This window comes from Salvelinus namaycush, chromosome 4 (genome assembly GCF_016432855.1).
Source record: "Salvelinus namaycush isolate Seneca chromosome 4, SaNama_1.0, whole genome shotgun sequence".
NCBI classification, from domain to species: domain Eukaryota; kingdom Metazoa; phylum Chordata; class Actinopteri; order Salmoniformes; family Salmonidae; genus Salvelinus; species Salvelinus namaycush.
The window spans coordinates 62,963,064-62,987,747 of NC_052310.1; the positions used below are offsets into that span (position 1 = coordinate 62,963,064).

The 24,684-nt window shown below is 42.5% G+C and overlaps 1 protein-coding gene across 1 annotated transcript in view; it reads right to left on the minus strand.

Annotated features, from left to right (window-relative positions):
- Window positions 1-7,347: 7,347 nt before the first annotated feature.
- The window catches only part of LOC120046710 (transmembrane protein 150A-like), an 87,259-nt gene continuing 69,922 nt past the window's right edge, over window positions 7,348-24,684 (minus strand). The window contains exons 6-7 of the mRNA XM_038992147.1: window positions 8,303-8,480; window positions 7,348-7,622 (exon numbers count right to left, since the gene is read on the minus strand). Of these exons, the coding sequence (XP_038848075.1) occupies window positions 7,378-7,622; window positions 8,303-8,480 (423 nt within the window). The 3' untranslated portion in view covers window positions 7,348-7,377. The remainder of the gene's footprint in view (window positions 7,623-8,302; window positions 8,481-24,684) is intronic.

The window sequence follows — 24,684 nt, forward strand, 5'->3', positions numbered from 1 at the left end:
TCGCTAGAAGCCTGTGTTTCAGACATAAGGAAGTGGATGGCTGAAAACGTTCTACTTTTAAACTCGGACAAAACAGAGATGCTTGTTCTAGGTCCCAAGAAACAAAGAGATCTTCTGTTGAATCTGACAATTAATCTTGATGGTTGTAAAGTCGTCTCAAATAAAACTGTGAAGGACCTCGGCGTTACTCTGGACCCTGATCTCTCTTTTGACGAACATATCAAGAGTGTTTCAAGGACAGCTTTTTTCCATCTATGTAACATTGCAAAAATAAGAAACTTTCTGTCCAAAAATGATGCAGAAAAATGAATCCATGCTTTTGTTACTTCTAGGTTAGACTACTGCAATGCTCTACTTTCCGGCTACCCGGATAAAGCACTAAATAAACTTCAGTTAGTGCTAAATACGGCTGCTAGAATCCTGACTAGAACCAAAACATTTGATCATATTACTCCAGTGCTAGCCTCCCTACACTGGCTTCCTGTTAAGGCAAGGGCTGATTTCAAGGTTTTACTGTTAACCTACAAAGCGTTACATGGGCTTGCTCCTACCTATCTTTCCGAGTTGGTCCTGCCGTACATACCTACACGTACGCTACGGTCACAAGACGCAGGCCTCCTAATTGTCCCTAGAATTTCTAAGCAAACAGCTGGAGGCAGGGCTTTCTCATTTGAACATCTTGGCCATGTTCTGTTATAATCTCCACCCGGCACAGCCAGAAGAGGGATGGCCACCCCTCATAGCCTGGTTCCTCTCTAGGTTTTCTTCCTAGGTTTTGGCCTTTCTAGGGAGTTGTTCCTAGCCACCGTGCTTCTACACCTGCATTGCTTGCTGTTTGGGGTTTTAGGCTGGGTTTCTGTACAGCACTTTGAGATATCAGCTGATGTACGAAGGGCTATATAAATACATTTGATTTGATTTAGAAAGGCCAAAACCTAGGAAGAAACCTAGAGGAACCAGGCTATAAGGGGTGGCCAGTCCTCTTCTGGATGTGCCGGGTGGAGATTATAACAGAACATGGCCAAGATGTTCAAATGTTCATAAATGACCAGCATGGTCAAATAATAATAATCACAGTAGTTGTCGAGGGTGCAACAAGTCAGCACCTCAGGAGTAAATGTCAGTTGGCTTTTCATAGCCAATCATTAAGAGTATCTCTACCGCTCCTGCTGTCTCTAGAGTTGAAAACAGCAGGTCTGGGACAGGTAGCACGTCCGGTGAACAGGTCAGGGTTCCATAGCCGCAGGCAGAACAGTTGAAACTGGAGCAGCAGCACGGCCAGGTGGACTGGGGACAGCAAGGAGTCACCTTGCCAACCATATAATAATCAATAAGGTTAAATATTGAAAAAAATCTAAACTGTGAATATACTGTATAGCAATATATCCCCTCCACTCTGTCCATATCACTTCAAGATGGTGCTATAAATCCTGTATTTGTATTCATCCATAATCTAAGGGGAATATGTATCTGCAGGTTCAATCAACAACTTTCAATCAACCAAAGTATTTTTTATCTTTTATCAGTAGGGTCTTTCAATCCCATCTAATATTAGGAGGGAGATCACCCTCTAACTTGGGTTTCGACCATGGTTACAACTATTTTCTTTGCACTGTATCAAACTGGTTTATATTATATGTAGCTCTGTAAAGATCAAATCCACATGAAAGTCTTAATTTTGTAATTATCATCGATGCTGCAAGACTTTTTTTTACAGTGCATTACTACTACTACAACGACACAACAGCAGCAACAATGACAGGTGTATAGTCAAATGACACAGGTTTCTTATACCAGGGATGTGTCGGGCGGTATACTGTACCTCTTACCAGTGTGTTACAGTTGACCAAATGTGGCAGTAGAAATAGACTTGCAAAATAAGGCTTCATAACCATTTATAAGGCATCATAATGATGCTTTATAACTGTTTATACGGGCTTATAATGCTTTATGATGGATCTATTAACCCCTGCTTAGTCCTGTTTGATTATGCTATTTGTATCTTCATCTGTAAAGCTGCTGCTGGGATCTATCTCACTGTAAACAATATTAGCGGCATTGAATGAATTAACTGTTCTCATCTCAACTCTGTTTGCCGATAGTAGATAAGGTTTGATGTATTTAGTTTTTGACTTGATTGTGAGTTAATTGTTGTGATTATTTGTCTATGAATAGATTATGAATAGATTGCCAAACTGCATGTTGCCAACAGTAGGCATATTATTTTGTGGACCAATGTTTCTACATTTGTACAATTTTACATGCCTAAGATGATGCTGTCAGAATAATAACGTTGAGCTTGCCAGACAAACATGACAGAACTATTTTAAGTTGTTGACAGAATGTACCTCTTTCCTCAGAGTTTCAAACCACTTGTGTATTTTTTCTTTCATCCATTTTCCCAATTATTTCAAACCATCTCTGGGACATTCACTTATTTGAAATCAGTGATAAGCTGTTTGTCTGTCTCTCTCTCTCAGTATAAATGTATTTTGCATAGACTCCTGTCTGTTTACATGATATGTTTTACTCTAAGTTGCTGGGCCCTTTAAGGACATATTAGGGGAATAGTGTATAAAACAAAGTCTTCCAAAACGTTTCAGGATGCTGGTTTTGTCAAACAATAATTAAAGAACCTGAGAAATACCTCCACATAGTTAAAAACCATCCTGTGGTGTTTCATTCTTAGAAACATAAATTAAGTTAAACACTTTGGGGGTTCTAGTAGCAGAGTGTGGGTGTTTCTGCCCTTGTTTCTCTTCACCTGCTGAGTCATTGATCATGATGACCCAGGGCTTTAGCCTTGTGATGTGTTCAGCAAACACTGTACTGATTTAGGTATTATCTCTTCCTAACTGTGTCCCAAACCTTGTTGTCCTAAGGAAGTTTGTTCCCCCACCCTCTGTACCTAGTAAATACTTTATGCTATTGTACCCTCTGTACATAGTAGCTGGATAATTCCAGGAAATGAGTGCCTTTTGCGTTTAAGTAGGAATTGTGCACAAATATATAATTTTAAAAGCCTGTTATATATACCACATGGAAAATTCAATAAATCAGATTTTTTTATATGGATAAAAACTTGCTAAAGTGCCAAAATTCAGCATTGTGACATGTCCCTCTGTGCGTCCTCTGTGAGGAAGATTTTAACCAACTTAATGTCTCCAAGTCTTCACCATAATTGGTGAAAGGGTTTTCACCTAGTTATTTGTTTGCTATGATAGAAGGTTTTCTGAAGATTATTATTATTATTTTATGTGAATAGTGATTTATGTTAAGGTAACAAAAAAAACAGTTACGTGAACTGAACTCTCGTTTTAATGTGGTGAAACTATTCCTTTTAAAATAATTATTTCTAAAGAAACATTGAACTAATAGTCAAAGCAGTGTAAAAGCAGGTGAGCTGATTCGACTCTTTTTGGCCATGTTCTAGTGTTTTGTGGTGGAAAACTGAGCGGGTCGAGCATAACACATCAACACTGTTACCCATAGACAGACAGACAGGCAAGACATTGCATTTAATTGCCCCTCCCTGTTGCACACAACAAGCTTCCATTCCCCATGTCGCAACGGGATTTATGGCTGATTTAAGATGAAATCATCAACCCTGTTACTTTATTTGGCACTTGATTGGCACCTACTATAGTATCTTTTTTATTTAACCTCTTGAGATGGTAAAACATGTTATGTTAAGTTGAACAAGTGCTCTTCATGGAATAATGTTTCTCACCAAATTACACTACTCAAAATGCACCTAATTGGTGGAATGCTGTTCTACCCTCTGTACCTAGTCGATACTGTATGCTGTTCTTTCTCCCCCCCACCTCCTGCACCCAACTCTACACAAAGTCATAACAGTTGGCAGAGAAACCTGAAAATGTAAATAATTGTTGCCAATAAAAATATTTTAAACATAGAAAGCTGTGTATAGAGCATTTGTTTGGGTTGTTATGCATGGTGTTTTGGTTTTATCATATCCACAGAGTCCTCGGGGACTTGGTATGCAAAGTGTATATGTACAGTATCGCTATTAAAGTGAATATATTCATGTTGAACATTGATCCCCAAGAAGGACATTTGTAAGAGTTGGGGGACAAGAACACTTTTACAGATTTATTGTAGAACAATTTAAGGCAAATATACAAACAATCTTCCTTCTCTCATTATGACAAACACTTTTCCCCTTAAAACACATCTTTCTTTGGTTTCATCAAAATAAAGGCACATACAGGTCATCTTTCTTTGGTTTCATCAAAATAAAGGCACATACAGGTCATCTTTTTGCCTTTCAGTAGAGTTTGGCACTCAGTTATCTGTCTGTGGGTAGGCAAGACCACAATTAAATACAAATGAGGACAACAGCTAGATAGAGGAATGTTCTCTACTCTCTGTGTGTGTGTGTGTGTGTGTGTGTGTGTGTGTGTGTGTGTGTGTGGTGTACAAATAAAGGTAACCAAACAAATAAAGGTAACCAAACTGTATCGATAATGTCTGGATGAAGCACTTACAATACTGCAACTATTTATATGGTATAATGTTGACCTAGGAAAAAGCATATGTAAAGATGTGGTTCTGCATAGAACATAGAACCAATGGAACCATAGCAAGTGACCAATCAGGTCAAATATGGACAGAGCGAATGGCACTAACATTGAAATGTAAAATCAACCCACTGGTCAAAACAAGTTCTAAAACACAATTGAATATATAAAAATATCCCAACATAAACACAATTTATTTTAAAAAGTGAAGAAAAGACAACAGTTTCGTTAAGTCACTGATTGTGGACAGCTGGTGATGCAACAGATTCCTGAGAGGTAAATGTTTGAAGGTAGATCAGTCAATAGAGACAGAACATTGACATGGGTCATATTCATTAAGGCATGCAATGGGAAACATTTGATGTTTCGTAAAGTTGACAGCAATTCAACATAGCCTAGATGTAAGTTATTACTTCTAAACAAAATTACTTTTTGGGTTTCTCATATGCTTACAATTATGTTTTGATTCTAGCTTGAACAGTCGCTAAGATTATATTTGGTTGTGATCTTCGCAAAATAACTATTTTGGATGCAGCAGTTGTTAGCTAGAATGCTAACGCTCATTGACATAGGCGGTAGCAAAAGCAAGCCAAAGAGCCATTTTACTGGTTGAAGTTGAAGTGTTTTTTAAGTATAATCCAGTTGATTTGCGATAATGACACAAACATTATATTAAGCAGGACATTCATACACGCCTTAAATCCAATTATAATCCAAAAGTAGTGTGAAATGCACTCAAAAGCAACATGTCAATAGAGGCTTTTTTTTGCTGGCGTTCTATAAGAACACCCCTGTGTTCTGCCACCAACTTGTGTGTATCTCCTTCATGAGGTAATGTTTGCAAACACAGAAAGGGGTCTATAGAACAGCATAGAGCTCTGTGCAGTAATCTGTGTCTCCACTAGGAGGGGCTAATGGACCACTTTTTCCATCTTCAAACGCCATTGTCTACGACTGGGTTTCTATTAGATTAACTTCATTGGTCAGTGACTCCATTCAGTCCAATTTGCTCAGATTCACTTTCAGATTCAGATTCACTTTTTGTGATGACTGAGGTGAATGTGAAACACTTGTGAATGGAACTATATGCTCTACATGTCTTTCTGCAATCCACAGACACTGAAGCTAATAAGGCAGCATTGAAACAGTGGAGACGTATAATTGCATTTTAAGATCTCTTAGCACAGATCTGAAAGGCAGCTGGATGGTTTGACACAGTGCAGTTAGTCGGGAGAATGGATACGGGTGGTTTATGTCTACATTCTTTGGAAGAAGACCAGCAGCAAGCAGCAGTTCCATCCTGTTCCCTTTAGGCCCCTATGCCATGATAGGCTAAAGGGACAGGGGGCAGAAAACCAAGAAGATAACCTGGGTAGCGTACTGTTATGTAGCCTAGTTTCAGCATTCAACTCTACATTGTCGCCTTGCAAAACAAAAACTGTTGTTGACTGAAACAGAAACCGATTGAACCCCAGCCTGACAAAAAGAAAAGTAGTGAAATCGGGAGCAGAGAAGTTGTTTCAGTGATAATAGATTCTCGATTCTGGTCCTCTGTTTTTCAGACTCTGAAACTTTTCTGATTCCTGTGATTTATCTTGATCAGCCCAGACAGAGCTCTGGCTGGTATTAGCTGGTTTACAGTTGGGTTCTTCCAGTCCTCTTCTCCACTCCCAACATCCATACGTTTTGGCTGAACCGTACAGTCAAACATGTAGAAAATAAAAGTGTTTGGGATATTATGTATAAAACACTATTGGAGGTTTGGCTTTTCATATACTCAATTGTCTCGAATAATCATAAGGGAAAAATATATTTTTACAGTCTGCAAAAGTCTGCATTCCAATGTACAGCTTTATAAGGCACAATGTTTAAGTAGCATCAGTAGAAAAATAAGGTAAGACTGGTATCCAGATATTCCCCGTTTTAAAACCACGGTTCATTGACCAGTATACTGTTCACCAGTGAAGCATCCATGTCATCAACACATTCATGGTAGTGAGTCCTCAGTCTTTCGCTACATGTGAAGGGGGTCATTTTAACCATTTGAAATATTCCAAATATTCCATGTGACGTATTGGGAGCTGTGCGACGAGGCCCGGCTCTCATGGTATTGTTGTTTTAAAGGATGAATGAAGGCAGGTTCATTGTCTCGTTTGGACTCTAGCACCGAGGGAAACATCAATGTCTGCTCGCTAACAGTCTCTGAAAATAAATGTGTATTTGGCCAATTCAAGAGTTTTTATTTATTGGATTAGGCTCTACATTGCACAGGCCTAGCTCTCCAACGCAGCTCTCTCTTCTCTAATGCGTTTCTCTATTTTTCTCTCAGCCTCACTCCCATGATGTCTCACTCCATCTCTCTTTCTTTCACTCTCTATATAGCCATCTGGTGGCCTGCCCTCCTCTCTTAATCTGAGTCGAGATTACAGTGATGTCATCAGATAGCAACAGGCTGAGACTCAGCGGCCCCAGGATCACTTCCTGTAATGAGTGATGAGGCTCCTTTGGCCGGAAAACAGGGAATGAAGGAAAATAAGATTATGGTTCATTAGTGATGTGCAAACACAAGCAGGGTCTTTGGAAGCTGGGACAGGGCTGGGGACATGGGAACAGTACGAACCCACATCTCTCCCCCATGGTGTCCACACCGCCGGGCCTGGTGGAAATGGTAGAATCCATTCCATCAACGCTGAGTTTATATGTGGCATTGGCATAGTCCCCTTCACACCCTGGAATGGGGGTGTTTTGGTGTATTAGCGATGGATACTCAAAAGTCCCTCCACCTACCCCAGATTGATAATGGCACAGGCCAGCTTTCTGGCCTCTCTCCCAGGGACTACAGCATTGACATGCTCTCAGGGGGGTGCGGAATGGGACCTCCTAGGGACTCTGCTTTGTGGTCTCTCCCATTTGGCCCCAGGGCTCCCCCTCTGGCGAGCACCATCACAGTATCTCCTGTGACACCGGCAAACTCGAAGGCAAAGGTTCCGTAGAAGAGCATGATGGTGACGCAGAACACCCACTCAAAGATGGCCGACGCGTGCTGCAGGACGAAGCTCTCCTGGACAAAGAACACGCCACCTAAAGGCAGGAAGGTCAAGGAGCACAACTAACAGACTGACTGATTGACATAAAGACTGACTGCCATGAGAAGAGGATGGCCAAGTCCCAAATCAACCCCTAGCCCCTATGCACTACTGGAGATATCCTCCCCATTTCCCTGCTCTCCATCCCTTCGTTCCTTCCCTTCCCCATTCCCCCTCGATTTCAACAACACCTCTCTTTCTCCATCTTCCCTTACTCCTCCCTCTCTCCTCTCTGATTGTGAAGATAGGTACAGATGTAGGATCTTAATTTGAGCCAGTCGCAACAGGAAACGTGAATTATTATATAATTAATGGACATTTTTGTAGGGGTTGATACATTTTTCATAAGTGAAAATTCTGTCTGAATCAAGTGGAAATGACAAACTTCAGAATCATTTTTAAGCCTCAAATACACTAAAAGTTAGACATTTTCTGCATTGCAGGACAGGTCTCCTGCAACAGGGTGATCAAATTAAGATCCTACATCTGTAGTAGCCTTTGCTTGTGCGAGCCGGAGCGGCTCATAAGAGTGGGAGTCTATCTCCTGTTCCTGTAGTGTGAGACAGCTTGACGTACAAGTACACCAACTGGACAGGATGCTAGTCTATGCAGTGCCTTGGTTGTGAAGACAACACAGATCTTATTGAGTACGGTTCAATATCTTTTGCAGGATACTAAGCACCAACGTGATGAAGGCCAGTAGTGTCATGCCCAGTCGTAGGTGAGCCAGGCTGTATTCTCCCTGAGTCTTGGCCAGCCTGTAGGTTAGAGCTGACTGCAGACACACAAACAGCATACTGGTGGGGAACGCTACCCCTGCACCCACATAGTGGAGGATCTTAGCATTATCCACCTGGGGAGGGAAAGAAAGATGCATTTATTAGTATAGTAGGGATTTTCATTGTCCTCAATGAGCATTGAACAAGTCACATACTGAAAACACTGAACTAGCCACATAGAAACACAATCACGTATGATGCTAGACATCTGTTGAAAAGCCCTCTCTCTGTTCTGGCCTCTAGTTTTGCTGTGTCTCAGTTTGGCCAGAAGGGGGCCGCAGTAGCCAGTCATTGAAATAGTACTGAGTCAGGTAAATAACTCATTGCCGCCCTGCGTTGTCAATGGAGCCTCCTTTTCCTTCTATCCTTTCTTTAAAGTGAAAGAGATACTGTAGAGAAAGGCTGAGAGAAAGAATGAAGGAAAGCATGAGGAGAACCAGAGAGAGAGAGAAAAAAAACAGGGCAACCAGTGGAGCACAAACAACATTGTAAACACAACAAATATAATTTATCTGTTCACTTATCTTCCCCTACTATTCATACTACAACTATCTGCACCTTGTTAAAAACACTATACATATCTGAAATGTCTTTGCATTCATGAAGGTTTCAAATGGATAATGTTTACTGTTCCTGTTTTATTGTTTATGTTGTTTTTTGTTTCTTCTGACTTGTGGCTATTGTTTATTTTGCTTGCTTTGGCAATGCAAACATAATGTTTCACACGCCAATAAAGCTCCTTTGAATTGAATTGAGAGCGAGAGTAGAGAGAATAGAGAGAGTAGAGAGAGACAGAGGTGAGAAAGCGATTGAGATGTGAAGAAAGAGGCCAGCGGTACACTATAACACCTCCTTCTCCCTCCTGATCACACGCTGAAAGCCGCAAACACACAATACACAAAGTAGCATGTGAGCATGTGACCACACACACACACTCACAGGTCTCAGTGGCACCAGACAGTCTCATGGGACCTGATAACAGAAAAGCACATTCTCTCAAAGCAGTAATGCAGGGTACTGACCAGACCAAGGGGACCAAAACTCAAAGAATGAATGACATGCATTTATGTATCAAGTCGCCTTTAGCAACTAATAGTTAGTTCTCCCAGAACTACTACATTCCATTTGGGCTCCCGAGTGGCGCAGCGGTCTAATGCACTGCATCTCAGTACAAGAGGCATCACTACAGTCCCTGGTTCGAAACCAGGCTTTATCACATCCATCCGTGATTAGGAGTCCCATAGGGCGGCGCACAATTGGCCCAGTGTCAACAGGGTAGGCCGTCATTGTAAATAAGAATTTGTTCTTAACTGACTTGCCAAGTTATATGAAAATTACTATAATATCTATTTCTAAGTTAGCCTAGCTATTATGAAGTAACACAGGGGACCGACCAGTTATCAGACCAAGGGAGTGAGCTACAACAACAACTTTTCTTCACCTCAGTATGAAATGACTGTTTTCTAGGCTCTCCCTCTGCCATTTCATTCATCTCTAAGGCTCTTCCTATAACCAGGGCTCATACACTTTTTCACAGATGGAATTTCATGACTTTTCACCAAATTTCCATGAACAACAATTGGCGGCGTCTCTATGTACGTATAAAATCGACACTGGGAGGCTGCTCTCTGATCCCATGTACCATCTCCTGTCGTTCTGCAAGGCACTTAACCCCCACAAAGTACAAAGATGTTAGACATCTGTATAAAACACGTATGGTCAACCCTCAGCCTGGAGAGCTACAGTACATGGGTACGCCGGCTTTTGATCAAGCCCTGATGAAACACATCAGAGCCAGTTTATCAAGGTCCGGTTGAGCAGCTAATATCTAAAACGTGGTTTGTTAGAGGGGGACTGGAATAAAAGCCTGCACACCCATTAGCTCTCCTTGAAGATGGTTGACCACTATTGATGTAAAACATTGCGACCTAATACATTTTATGCCTTTTGAAATAATTCGCTCATTCAATATTTCAAAGATCAAATGGCTATGGTAGTCTACAAATATTTTTATTCTGCTGAAGCAAGCCCACAAATAGTATTCAGGAAATGTACCCTTTATAGTTAAGTCATTTAAAAAAATCTTAACTACCTTTGCAGGCTGACTAGTATCTATTGAGTTGCAATGTCCATTACATTGGATGCCCAACTCAACTGAAAGTATCTACAAAACAAGTTTTGAAGCCACATAATGCAAAAGAAAGGCTACATCTAATCTTTTTTCCTAAAATGAGTGTTTGTGATTCATAAGATTCGATTAATCACGATTGAACCGAATCCCAACTAATTCAATTGTGAAGTGAATCGTTCGTTTCGTCAAAAATAATCGTTTATATAAATCATATGAATCGTTGAAAAAAGTAAATCAACTTTGTATGTCCTTATTTGTGAGTTTTGGGAGAAAGTTTTTGGGGACAGGATGAAAACATGAATACGTGCTAATAATAGCTAAACAGTTAACTAGAGGGTACAAGATATGTTTTGAATTGGCTACCTAGTTATTAGTCCGTTCTCAATCATATTTTATAGGCTAGGCCTACCTACTGCTGCAATGTCGACTGTATCTCATCTATCCTTGAGCAATTGCCCACTCGTCTCACTTGCAGGTGATGTGCACCCACGCGCTAAAGTGTCATTCCGATCATGTCTGATATGTTGATTTTTATTTGACTCATAAAATATTTTTTTTTACTTTGCCTAAATAAATGACATTAACTGAAATTATTGAATACATTTCCATGACTTTTCCAAAACTTTGGGGATTTAATAATTTTCAAAAACTTTTCCAGGGCTGGAAAACACCATTTTAAAAGTCTGTGATCATATGAACCCTGTATAACTCAAAGACAAATGGCCAGAGAAGACCGCTAAATAACTAGTGTGTTACTGTAACACATAGATAACAGTGTTACAGATAAAGACAGCATGCAGTGCACTCTCTCCTCTCCCCCAACAGCAGTGTCCATTAGTTAAATCCTATTGCTTCTGGTCCGACACCTTCCCATTTAGCTGTCACACTCCACTAGAGCTGAAGAAAGGAAAGTACATGAGAGCACACACACGCACACAAACACCAGTAGAGCTGAAGAAAGTACAGCCTTTCTGATAGTCTTTCTAATGTAAACACCATTAGCTAGCCATATGTTCTAATGCTGCCCGCCCCGTACTCACTGTTCTCTCATGTCTCCCTCTCGTTCCCTGCCTGGGAACTAGAATTAGCGAAATGTGTGTACGTATGTTAATCAGTGACAGTTGTGACATTTAAGATGAGGACAATAATTGTTTTTATGAGCATAGCATTTCTATTACAGCATATTGGATGACGGTCATTCATATTCCATTCACCCAGCTCAATGTAACAGCGATAGGTTTAGGCTACTACATGATTCTCAAATTTTCCCTTTACCCATCATGAAGATGCTACAACCTAGCCTATGAATGAACGTTTACAACGCAGGTGTACAGGTCGAGAGACATTTGAGTAATCAAGGTGAAAGACAGTGACACATTCAATACCACCTTGCACATTCTTGCCTGCATCTAGCTGATCTAGGGTGTAATCATTAGTCCAAACAGTTGCAAACGTGTTTCTATTGGACAAATTCAAGTATGTTTATCACCATTTCGTTACCTTTGCTTCACTTTCATAGCAGCCACATACAAACAGCATGATCCCTTTGTTGTATAATTACTTCTCGCATCTACGCGCTCTCCACCTCTCACTTTCCCCCTCCGTTTGTGGACTTCAGTGCACAACACATCAGCTGTCTGTGACGAGGAAATAAAAACTTTCCAAACCAAACCTTTATATCATAACCGCTAACTGCTACAAACAGCCTACATCGCTGTCACCATATTAGCTAACGTCATAGTCAACATAGCTACTAGACATAGCTACATAGCTACCCGCTACAATCATATAGTATAGTGTACAGTCAGCAGCAAGCAGTTTAGCAGTTACACCAGCGGGCCCCGGTGGCAATAAATTATTAAAACCAAAAGCTTACATTGACTTGGAAGAATTCCAGTGTTGGATAGCCATAGTCAGCTAGCTAACATAGCATCCCTCTCTGTTTGAGTAGGCTAAACTAGCTAGCTGTATTCGATAGCTAAGTGAAAGTGAAAAAATGTATACAACTAAATAGAGCTCTCTCTCTCTTTCTCCTTCTCTTGCATCTCCTTAATTTTTTAAGAAATTAATTTGTTCAAAACTGTTAAACTATTGCCTTTCTCTCTCTTTGAGTCAACTACTCACCACATTGTATGCACTGCAATGCTAGCTAGCTGTAGCTTATGCTTTCAGTACTAGATTAATTCTCTGATCCTTTGATTGGGTGGACAACATGTCAGTTCATGCTGCAAGAGTTCTGATAGGTTGGAGTATGTCCTCTGGAAGTTGTCATAATTACTGTGTAAGTCTATGGAAGGGGGTGAGAACCATGAGCCTCCTAGGTTTTGTATTAAAGTCAATGTACCCAGAGGAGGACGGAAGTTAGCTGTCCTCAGGCTACACCATGGTGCTACCCTACAGAGTACTGTTGAGGCTGCTGTAGACCTTCATTGCAAAACAGTGTTTTAATAAATTATTTGGTGACACGTGAATATATTTTGTACAGTTTTATTTAAAAAGGATAACTTTTAATGTTTGACTATTTTCATGAAATTCACAGAAGGAGGATGGTCCTTCCCTTCCTCCTCTGAGGAGCATCCTATGTATGTGTGTATGCCTGTGTGTGTGTGTGTGTGTGTGTGTGTGTGTGTGTGTGTGTGTGTGTGTGTGTGTGTGTGTGTGTGTGTGTGTGTGTGTGTGTGTCTATGCCTGTGTGTGTGTGTGTGTCTATGCCTGTGTGTGTGTGTGTGTCTATGCCTGTGTGTGTGTGTGTGTGTGTGTGTGTGTGTGTGTGTGTGTGTGTGTGTGTGTGTGTGTGTGTGTGTGTGTCTATGCCTGTGTGTGTGTGTGTCTATGCCTGTGTGTCTATGCCTGTGTGTGTGTGTGTGTGTGTGTGTGTGTGTGTGTGTGTGTGTGTGTGTGTGTGTGTGTGTGTGTGTGTGTGTGTGTGTGTGTGTGTCTATGCCTATGTGTGTGTGTGTGTGTGTGTGTGTGTGTGTGTGTGTGTGTGTGTGTGTGTGTGTGTGTGTGTGTCTATGCCTGTGTGTGTGTGTGTCTATGCCTGTGTGTGTGTGTGTCTATGCCTGTGTGTGTGTGTGTGTGTGTGTGTGTGTGTGTGTGTGTGTGTGTGTGTGTGTGTGTGTGTGTGTGTAACAGAGCAAGGACGTTTGTTGATAGACTGTAGAGACGCTCTAAATCAACAAAGAAGAGAAGGCACATCTACTCCCAGCAATGAGTCGCTGAGTGTTCCCTCAGAACATGGAAGAGGAATGGAGAGAATAGATGGAGACGGGAGGACAGGGTTCTAGTATATGCAGAGGGATAGGTATGGAGAAAAGTGAGGAAGAAAGGAGAAGGGGAAGAAGGGAGAAGAGGGGTCTGAAGTGTTTACGGAGAAGCTAAAGGTGTCTGCATGCTTCCCAGCCGAAACAGTTCGGAAGAGTTTGTGCATATATTATGACGACATTTTGAGACGTTTTTGTTTTCGGGCACACCCCAAAAAAGCCAAAGTTGATAGGCGAAGTCTACGCCACTTCATCTGTGATTGGTCAACAATAGGGCTTCTTCAATAAAGTCTTTGTCATTCAATGAGAGACAAGTCGTTTTCGTGTACATTTTTTAATTGAGAAATACTGCACACAAAATCTTAGTTAGATGTAAAATTGCGCGGCTAAGATCTCCTCGGCAAAATTTTTAACATTTATGACATTTAAACATTTCTTGAGTTATCTTAGATTAATTATGACTAATTTGAGGAAGTGTATACTGGCTAAGGCGTCTCATAATAAACAAACAGTACTATTTTTATAGATTTCAAAAGAAGGTCTCTTAAGGGAGTACGCTAGCACATTCGTTCGCCTAGGCCACGCCTTAAGGAGTAGGATCCACCTACCTAGGACCCGCCCCAGAGAGAGAGCAAGTCTGGGGGGACAGGAGACAAAGGGCCCTCTCTCCTCCCCCTCTCCTCTCCTCTCCTCCCCCTCTCGCCCTCACATCTCCTCTCGTCCCCCTCTCACCCCCCACTCCTCCCTCTCTTGCCCCCCCATCTCCTCTCACCCCCCACTCCTCTCCTCCCCCCTTCTCCTTTCCTCTCACCCCCTCTCCTATCCCCTTGCACGCCTCTCCTCCCCCCTTCTCCTTTCCTCTCACCCCCCTCTCCTCCCCTCTAGCCTCCCTCTCCTCTCCTCCCCCTCTCCTCCCCACTTGCCCCCTCTCCTCTCCTCCCCCTCCTCCCCTCTCGCCCCCCTCTCCTCCCCACTTGCCCCCTCTCCTCTCCTCCCCCCTCTCCTCCTTTCCTTTCCCTCTCCTCCCCCTTTTCCTCCCCTCTCACCCCCTCTCCCCTTGCCCCCCTCTCCCAATCATCTCCCTCCCTCATTCCCTTCTCTCCTCTCTTGCTCTCTCCCACTAAAGGACTCTGAAGTTGACCTTGGCAGGCAGCTAAAGCCAGGATGTCATCAATCTACCTGTCGGAGGCAGGGTGAAGAGTCTGTTTTGCACACTGATACACACAAACATACACAAGCATAACAACAACTCTTGGAAGTGTTTACTGGTGATATCCTGTATTTATTATGTTGCTAATGTGGCCTTACTGAATGAAACAGCTGCAGACTGTAGATAGATGGAGGAGAGATTGGGTGAGAGGGACAGGCAGTTCAGAGGGAATGGCAATGTAGAAGACGGAATAGTGGACAAAGTGGAGGATGCAGAGCGTAGAGAAAAGAGAGGGTTAATTGTGAAAGAGTGAATAATAAGTTACGAAAGAGGTAGGAATGTCATTCAGAATTAGGAGAATTGGAATGGTGGAATACGTGTAAAGAGAGGGAGGTGTAAAGGAACTAGGGATGGGGTTAGAAAACGGGAGGCCTATACTAGAGTCCTGTGTGTCTATGTGTCTGGTGTGGCTGTGTGTGTGTGTCTGGTGTGGCTGTGTGTCAGCGACAAGTGTGTGTGTCTGGTGTGGCTGTGTGTGAGCGACGAGTATGTGTGTCTGGTGTGGCTGTGTGTGAGCGACGAGTGTGTGTGTCTGGTGTGGCTATGTGTGAGCGACGAGTGTGTGTGTCTGGTGTGGCTGTGTGTGTGTGTCTGGTGTGGCTGTGTGTGTGTGTCTGGTGTGGCTGTGTGTGAGCGACGAGTGTGTGTGTCTGGTGTGGCTGTGTGTGAGCGACGAGTGTGTGTGTCTGGTGTGGCTATGTGTGAGCGATGAGTGTGTGTGTCTGGTGTGGCTATGTGTGAGCAACGAGTGTGTGTGTCTGGTGTGGCTGTGTGTGAGCGACGAGTGTGTGTGTCTGGTGTGGCTGTGTGTGTGTGTCTGGTGTGGCTGTGTGTGAGCGACGAGTGTGTGTGTCTGGTGTGGCTGTGTGTGAGCGACGAGTGTTGTGTGTCTGGTGTGGCTGTGTGTGTGTGTCTGGTGTGGCTGCGTGTGTGTGTCTGGTGTGGCTGTGTGTGAGCGACGAGTGTGTGTGTCTGGTGTGGCTGTGTGTGAGCGACGAGTGTGTGTGTCTGGTGTGGCTATGTGTGAGCGATGAGTGTGTGTGTGTGTCTGGTGTGGCTGTGTGTGAGCAACGAGTGTGTGTGTGTGTCTGGTGTGGCTGTGTGGAAACATGTGTAGACAGGTCCAGAGAACCTTCAGTTGTCTCTAGGGGAGAGAAGGAGAGAGACAATCAAACGGACTACCAGTCATGCCTTTCACACCTCTGCCTGCCTGTCTGTGCACATCCCCTCATCTTTCCCTCTTTCCCTTTCCTCTGCTCTCAGAGAATACATGTGTAGGTCTCTTCTCTCTTTCCCTCTCCTGCTTTCCTGTGGCCAGAGTCCACAGAGGGAACACTCACAGTTGTGTACTATTCACATCCTCCCCTTGTGTGTGTGTGTTTTGGTTTTACTATCCTTGTGGGGACCAGAAGTGAAACAAGGAAAATTCGGATCAAGTGGGGATATTTCACTGGTCCCCACAAGGAAAAATGCTATTTTAGGCTTAGGGGTTAGGTATAGGGTCAGAATGAGGGTTAGGGGTTCGTTTTAGGGTTAGGAGTTAGGGTTGGGTTTATGGTTAGGGGTTTGGAGTTAAGGTTAGGTTTAGGTTGAGGGTTAGGGGTTAAAGGAAATTAGGATTATGAATGGGAATGTATTGCTTGGTCCCCACAAGGATAGTAAAACAAACATTGTGTGTGTGTGTGTGTGTGTCTGAGGCCATCTATTCAGGTCCTCTCCTGTCGGTCTAAAAAGGTCTGAGTGATAGGACAGGGTAGGGTAGGGGTCTGTCTTACATAACACAACATAATATCCTAATGGTGTCATTATAGCCTAGTACTGATAGTTAATGTGTTGTTTTCGTGGTAATTGTGTTATTTCTGATGCTATCTCTCTCTGTGAGCAGTGGTGTAAAGTACTTAAGTAAAAATACTTTAAAGTACTAGTTAAGTTGCTTTTTGGGGTATCTGTACTTTAGTTAACTATGTATATTTTTGACAACATTTATTCCACTACATTCCTAAAGAAAATAATGTACCTTTTACTCCATACATTTTTCCTGACACCCAAAAGCACTCGTTACATTTTGAAGGCTTACCAGGACAGAAAAATTGTAAAATTTACACACTTAACAAGAGAACATCCCTAGTCATCCCTACTGCCTCTGATCTGGCAGACTCACTAAACACAAATGCTTCGTTTGTAAAATTGTGCCGTCTGGTTTGCTTAAAAATGTATTTGAAATTATTTATACTTTTACTTTTGATACTTAAGGATATTTTAGCAATTACATGTACTTTTTAAACGTAAGTATATTTAAAACGGAATAGATTTAGACTTTTACTCAAGTAGTATTTTACTGGGTGACTTTCACTTGTACCGGAGTCATTTTCTATTAAAGTATCTTATTTTTTATTTTTTTTGACAATTGGGTACTTTTTCAACCACTGCCTGTGAGGCTTTCATCTTAGTACTGTTTGTGCTACTGTTCCATCTGACAGAACTGCCCATTATATTTTCACTGCTTCAAAATTGTCTACTAGTGTGTAGCCTATATGAATGTTAAATATTTTACGTCTATATGTATGCAATGCATCTCAACGTGTATTTATGTCCAGCACATTTGTTAGATGAAGAAAGTTTTATAGACTTGAACTGAGTACAGAAAGTTACAGCCGGGCTCTGATTGGGTACAGATGGGGTCTGTGACACATGTGCACACAGTCTGCTCCTGGCTGTTAGACACACACACACACATACAGGGTATGAGCCGTGATGACTCACTTCCCCTCGCTTCCCGCGGAAAATTACCCCCTCGGTTTTCCACCGAATGCGCTGAGGGCAGAGAGGCCCCAGAGGGAAGGAGAAATGGAAAGATAGAGGGAGAAAGAAAAAGATGGAGTCACAGATGCAACTCCCTGTTCTTACTTTTGTTTTGGCACACAAACACACTGTCACACCCTGGCCTTTGTTATATTGATTTTCTTTATTAGTTTAGTTAGGTCAGGGTGTGACATGGGGGATGTTTGTGTGTTTTGTCGAGTTTAGGGTGTGTGTATTGTTTAGGGGGTTTTGTAGTATGTATGGGGTTGTGTTCAGTGTAGGTGTTTAGGAAAGTCTATGGTTGCCTGATTTGGTTCTCAATCAGAGACAGCTGTTTATTGTTGTCTCTGATTGGGAGCCATATTTAAGGCAGCCATAGGCTTTAGGTGTTTGTGGGTAATTGTCTATGTTGAACGTTAGTAGCTTGTGTGTGCACTTTCGTTTATAGCTTCACGGTCGTTTATTGTTTTGTTAGTTTTGTTAGAGTGTTTCGTGTTACGTCTTCGTCTAATAAAAGGAAGATGTATGTCTCTCACGCTGCGCCTTGGTCCGCTTATTATGACGATCGTGACACACACAAACACACACACACCACAAAGAGGCTAATGAGAATCAGGGGAGCAGTGAAAGTGGCAGCTTTGCTCCTCTCTTCTCCACACTAGTTTTTTTATAAAGAGTCCCTGTCTGGCATTCAGGGTAGAAACATCCTGTACACACACACACACACCACTTCCTTCTACAAACACACCACAGCACAGGGAGCCCAGAACAGCAGGAGCCCAGAACACCAGGAGCTCAGAACACCAGGAGTTCAGAACACCAGGAGCTCAGAACACCAGGAGCTCAGAACACCAGGAGCTCAGAACACCAGGAGCTCAGAACACCAGGAGCTCAGAACACCAGGAGCTCAGAACACCAGGAGCTCAGAACACCAGGAGCCCAGAACACCAGGAGCTCAGAACACCAGGAGTCCAGAACACCAGGAGATCAGAACACCAGGAGTTCAGAACACCAGGAGCTCAGAACACCAGGAGCTCAGAACACCAGGAGCCCAGAACACCAGGAGTCCAGAACACCAGGAGTCCAGAACACCAGGAGTCCAGAACACCAGGAGCCCAGAACACCAGGAGCCCAGAACACCAGGAGCTCAGAACACCAGGAGATCAGAACACCAGGAGCCCAGAACACCAGGAGCTCAGAACACCAGGAGCTCAGAACACCAGGAGCTCAGAACACCAGGAGATCAGAACATCAGGAGATCAGAACATCAGGAGATCAGAACACCAGGAGTCCAGAACACCATGAGATCAGAACACCATGAGATCAGAACACCAGGAGTCCAGAACACCAGGAGATCAGAACACCAGGAGTCCAGAACACCATGAGATCAGAACACCATGAGATCAGAACACCAGGAGTCCAGAACACCAGGAGATCAGAACACCATGAGATCAGAACACCAGGAGTCCAGAACACCAGGAGTCCAGAACATCAGGAGATCAGAACACCAGGAGTCCAGAACACCAGGAGATCAGAAAACCATGAGATCAGAACACCAGGAGTCCAGAACACCAGGAGATCAGAACACCAGGAGTCCAGAACACCAGGAGATCAGAACACCAGGAGATTAGAACATCAGGAGCCCAGAACACAAGGAGCTAGAGAACGACCAATATGTATTTTTTAAGGCCGATGCCGATATAGATTTTTAGGGGTCAAAGAGACCGATGGCCAATATTTTTGCAGATATTCAATATCATTAAATGAGAACATTTTTGTGACAAAATTTCCCAGAAACAGCCATGTATGCATTAGAACAGCATGAACAGCAGCATACATGGCTGTTTCTGGGAAATTTTGTCACAAAAATGTTCTCATTTAATGATATTGAATATCTGCAAAAATATTGGCCATCGGTCTCTTTGACCCCTAAAAATCTATATCGGCATCGGCCTTAAAAAATACATATTGGTCGTTCTCTAGCTCCTTGTGTTCTGGGCTCCTGATGTTCTAATCTCCTGGTGTTCTGATCTCCTGGTGTTCTGGACTCCTGGTGTTCTGTGTGTGTGAGAGAGAGGTTCATAACTACAACATGAAGCATTATAAAATATAATATAATATTATAAAATATAATATAAAATATAACTGTTTTTAACAATGTAACTACATAACAACATAATGGTAATACTTTTATTTGAATGGTAAATGTCTTGATAAACTGGGTAAATTAAGATGGCATAGGCCTACTCACAATACAGGTGAATGCATAATAAACAGGAGTGTGTGCACGCATTGATTATTGAGCTTGTTTTGGCTGATCAGTGGAGTCTATAGTGCTACAGATGACAGATGCCTTCCATTTGGGGCGGCAGGTAGCCTAGTGGTTAGAGCGTTGGACTAGTAACCGAAAGGTTGCAAGATCGAATCCCCGAGCCGACAAGGTAAAAATCTGTCGTTCTGCCCCTGAACAAGGCAGTTAACCCACAGTTCGTTCCCATCAATTTACCTGACTTGCCTAGTTAAATAAAGGTAAAATAAATTAGCCTCCTGATCAACAACATTTGCATATATAGTAAGCATCACTCCATCTACTCAATGCAAATGGGTCCAATGATTTGATTTGTGATCATGGATGATTATGAAAGTAGTAGTATTATTAGTATTATTTTCATACGATCAGGAAAACATTAAAACATAATAATAATATTGATGAATTGATGATGAGTTTGACATAATGTCAAAGTGGAATTGTGTTTTTAGAAATGTTTACAAATTAATAAAAAATGTAAAGCTGAAATTTCTTGAGTCAATAAGTATTCAACCCATTTGTTATGGCACACCTAAATAAGTTCAGGAGTAACAATGTGCTTAACAAGTCACATAATAAGTTGCATGGACTCACTCTGTGTGCAATTATAGTGTTTAACATAATTATTTTATGACTACCTCATCTCTGTACCACACAAAGACCAGGGAGGTTTTCCAATGCCTCACAAAGAAGGGCACCTATTGTAGATGGGTAAAAATATATAATAATAAAACATTGCAGACATTAAATATCCCTTTGAGCATGGTGAAATTATTAATTACACTTTGGATGCACCCAGTCACGACAAAGATACAGGTGTCCTTCCTAACTCAGTTGCAGGAGAGGAGGAAAACTGAACAGGGATTTCACCATGAGGCCAATGGTGACTTTAAAACAGTTACAGAGTTTATTGGGCCTTAACCTATGGATTTCACATGACTGGGAATACAGATATAGAGTATCAGGCCAATATTGGCCTTTGCCGATAATCCCTCAACATAGCAAAACTGTTGCTATGACAGCCGCCAAGGCCTAATGTACTGAACAACAATGTTTTTAAGACCCCCACCCTAATCTCTATGGCAACCCTCCTATAGTACCAAAAAGTGATGCCCCAGTACCATGCATTGTAAATACGAATTTGTTCTTTACTGACTTGCCTAGTTAAATAAAGGTTAAATGAAATTTAAAAAATACACAGAGATATGCACACATGCACGCACACACACACAGCTTAAAGTCCAGGCACTGAGCCAAGGATCTAAATATTTAAACTTGCAGAAACTCAGTCCTGAACAACCAAATACCACAGTGTGTGTGTGTGTGTGTGTGTGTGTGTGTGTGTGTGTGTGTGTGTGTGTGTGTGTGTGTGTGTGTGTGTGTGTGTGTGTGTGTGTGTGTGTGAGAGAGAAAGGTTCATAACTACAACATGAAGCAGATCTGGAATGTACCAGTCAGAGGGAGGTGAGGTAGAGAAGGGGAGGACAGGAGAGGAGAGTGAAAGATTGGGAGCAGCGGACGAGGGGGTGGAGGGGGGGGGGCACTGAACTACTGAAAATACAAGATGGTGCCAAGCAATGTTCCCTCTAATTTTTGGGGGCACTGAGTAAATATTAGGTCTTGTGAGTGGAAACTTGAACGTTGTGATAATTTTGTGCAACTTCCGGCACACGTTTACAGTGGACAATGAGGCTGTACCCTTACAGTTTTAGACAGTAGCCAATAGGCTATTGTGGCTATTTCAGCATAATGTAGCCCTACCAACAAAACCAATAGAGCAAATCCAATAAAATGTTCACGTGGAAAAAGTTTTTGATTTCTTTGATATAGCCTACAGTAGCCTATATGTGGTGTTCAATGCAGGCCTACATTGCATGAAAATGTTTTACTTGATCTGTAACACCATGGGTGAAATAGGTGACTGTAAAGTACATTGTATTGTGTTGTATGATGCAAGAAACAACTTTACAAAGTAAAATGGAAAATCGTCTGTCCTCAGTTGCAACACTCACTACTGAGTTCCAAACTGCCTCGGGAAAAAACATCAGCACAATAACTGTTTGTCGGGAGCTTCATGAAATGGGTCTCCATGGCTGAGCAGCCGCACACTAGCCTAAGATCACCATGCGCAATGCCAAGTATCGGCTGGAGTGGTGTAAAGCTCGCCGCAAATGGACTCTGGAGCAGTGGAAACGCGTTCTCTGGAGTGATGAATCACGCTTCACCATCTGGCATTCCGACGGACGAATCTGGGTTTCGTGGATGCCAGGACAACGTTTCCTGCCCCAATGCATAGTGCCAACTGTAAAGTTGGTTGGAGGAGGATTAATGGTCTGGGGCTGTTTTTCATTGTTTGGTCTAGGCCCCTTAGTTCCAGTGAAAGGAAATCTTAACTCTACAGCATACAATGACATTCTAGACAATTCTGTGCTTCCAACTTTGTGACAACAGTTTGGGGAAGGCCCTTTCCTGTTTCAGCATGACAAGGCCCCCATGCACAAAGCGAGGTTCATACAGAAATGGTTTATCAAGATTGGTGTGGAAGAACTTGACAGGCTTGCACAGAGCCCTGACCTCAACCCCATCAAACACCTTTGCAATGAATTGAAAAGCCGACTGTGAGCCAGGCATCAGGCCTAATTAATACTCGACCTCACTAATACTCGTGGCTGAATGGAACCAAATCTCCGCAGCAATGTTCCAACATCTAGTGGAAAGCCTTCCCAGAAGAGAGGAGCCTGTTATAGCAGCAAAGGGGGGACTAATTCATATTAATGCCCATGATTTTGGAATGAGATGGTCGACGAGCAGATATTTTCATACTTTTACATACTCATGTAGTGTATATAGTGCAAACAAATTGGGCGAACTCAGTGAAGTTCAATCTCTTGCGTCTCTGCACGGCCTGGCATCAGCGAGGCAGTCCTGGAGGAGGTGTGTGGATGCGCAAGCGCGCAGCTGTCACACCCTGGCCTCTGTTATATTGATTTTCTTTATTAGTTTAGTTAGGTCAGGGTGTGACATGGGATGTTTGTGTGTTTTGTCTAGTTTAGGGTGTGTGTATTGTTTAGGGGGTTGTGTATAGTATATGGGGTTGTGTTCAGTAGAGAGGTTTAGGAAAGTCTATGGTTGCCTGGTTTGGTTCTCAATCAGAGACAGCTGTTTATTGTTGTCTCTGATTGGGAGCCATATTTAAGGCAGCCATAGGCTTTAGGTGATTGTGGGTAATTGTCTATGTTCTATGTTGCATGTGTGCACTTAGTTCGTTTTAGCTTCACGTTTGTTTTTGTTCGTTTATAAGTGTTTGTTTTTTCTTCATTAAAAGAAGATGTCTTTTTTCCACGCTGCGCCTTGGTCCACTCATTCGTCTCATAACGATCGTGACAGCAGCTTAGAGGGAACATTGGTGCCAAGCCAGGTTGTTTCCACAACAGATTTCTCCTGATGCATATTGAGACCTACACAACAGATGTGAAAAACTGGACTAAACTCAACTTGAGACCACTTTTGGAGGCGTGAATCGACTGTCAAACTATTTCTATTATGGATGACCTAGCCTAGATCCTCTCATGATGTGGTGCAATGCCATTGTGTTATGTGAAACCGTTGTAAAACGTTTGTGAAATACAGTGCATTCGGAAAGTATTCAAACCCCTTGACTTTTCCACATTGTGTTCCGTTACAGCTTTATATTAAAATGGATTAAGTAAAAAGAATTCCTCATCAATCTACACACAATACCCCATAATGATAAAGTGAAAACAGGTTTTTAGAAATGTTTGCAAAAAACAAAAACAAAACAGAAATACATTACTTATTAGACCCTTTGCTATGAGACTCGAAATAGAGCTCAGGCGCATCCTGTTTCCATTGATCGTCCTTGAGATGTTTCTACAACTTGATTGGAGTCTACCTGTGGTAAATTCAATTAATTGGACATGATTTGGAAAGGCAAACACCTGTCTATATAAGGTCGCACAGTTGACAGTACATGTCAAAGCAAAAACCAAGGCATGAGGTCAAAGGAATTGTCCGTAGAGCTCCGAGACATGTTTGTGTCAAGTTACAGATACGGGGAAGGGAACCATTGAAGGTCCCCAAGAACACAGTGGCCTCTATCATTCTTAAATGGAAGAAGTTTGGAACCAACAAGACTCTTCCTAGAGCTGGCCGCCCAGCCAAACTGAGCAATCGGGGGAGAAAGGCCTTAGTCAGGGAGGTGATCAAGAACATGATGGTCACTCTGACAGAGCTCCAAAGTTCCTCTGTGGAGATGGGAGACGTTTCCAGAAGGACAACCTTCTCTGCAGCACTCCTCCAGTCAGGCCTTTATGGTAGAGTGGCCAGACGGAAGCCACTCCCCGCTTGGAGTTTGCCAAAAGGCACCTAAATACTCTCAGACCATGAGGAACAAGATTCTCTGGTCAGATGAAACTAAGATTGAACTCTTTGGCCTGAATGCCAAGCGTCACGTCTGGAGGAAACTTGGCATCATCCCTACTGTGAAGTATGGTGGGGGCAACATAATGCTTTCGAGATGTTTTTCAGCGGTATGGACTGGGAG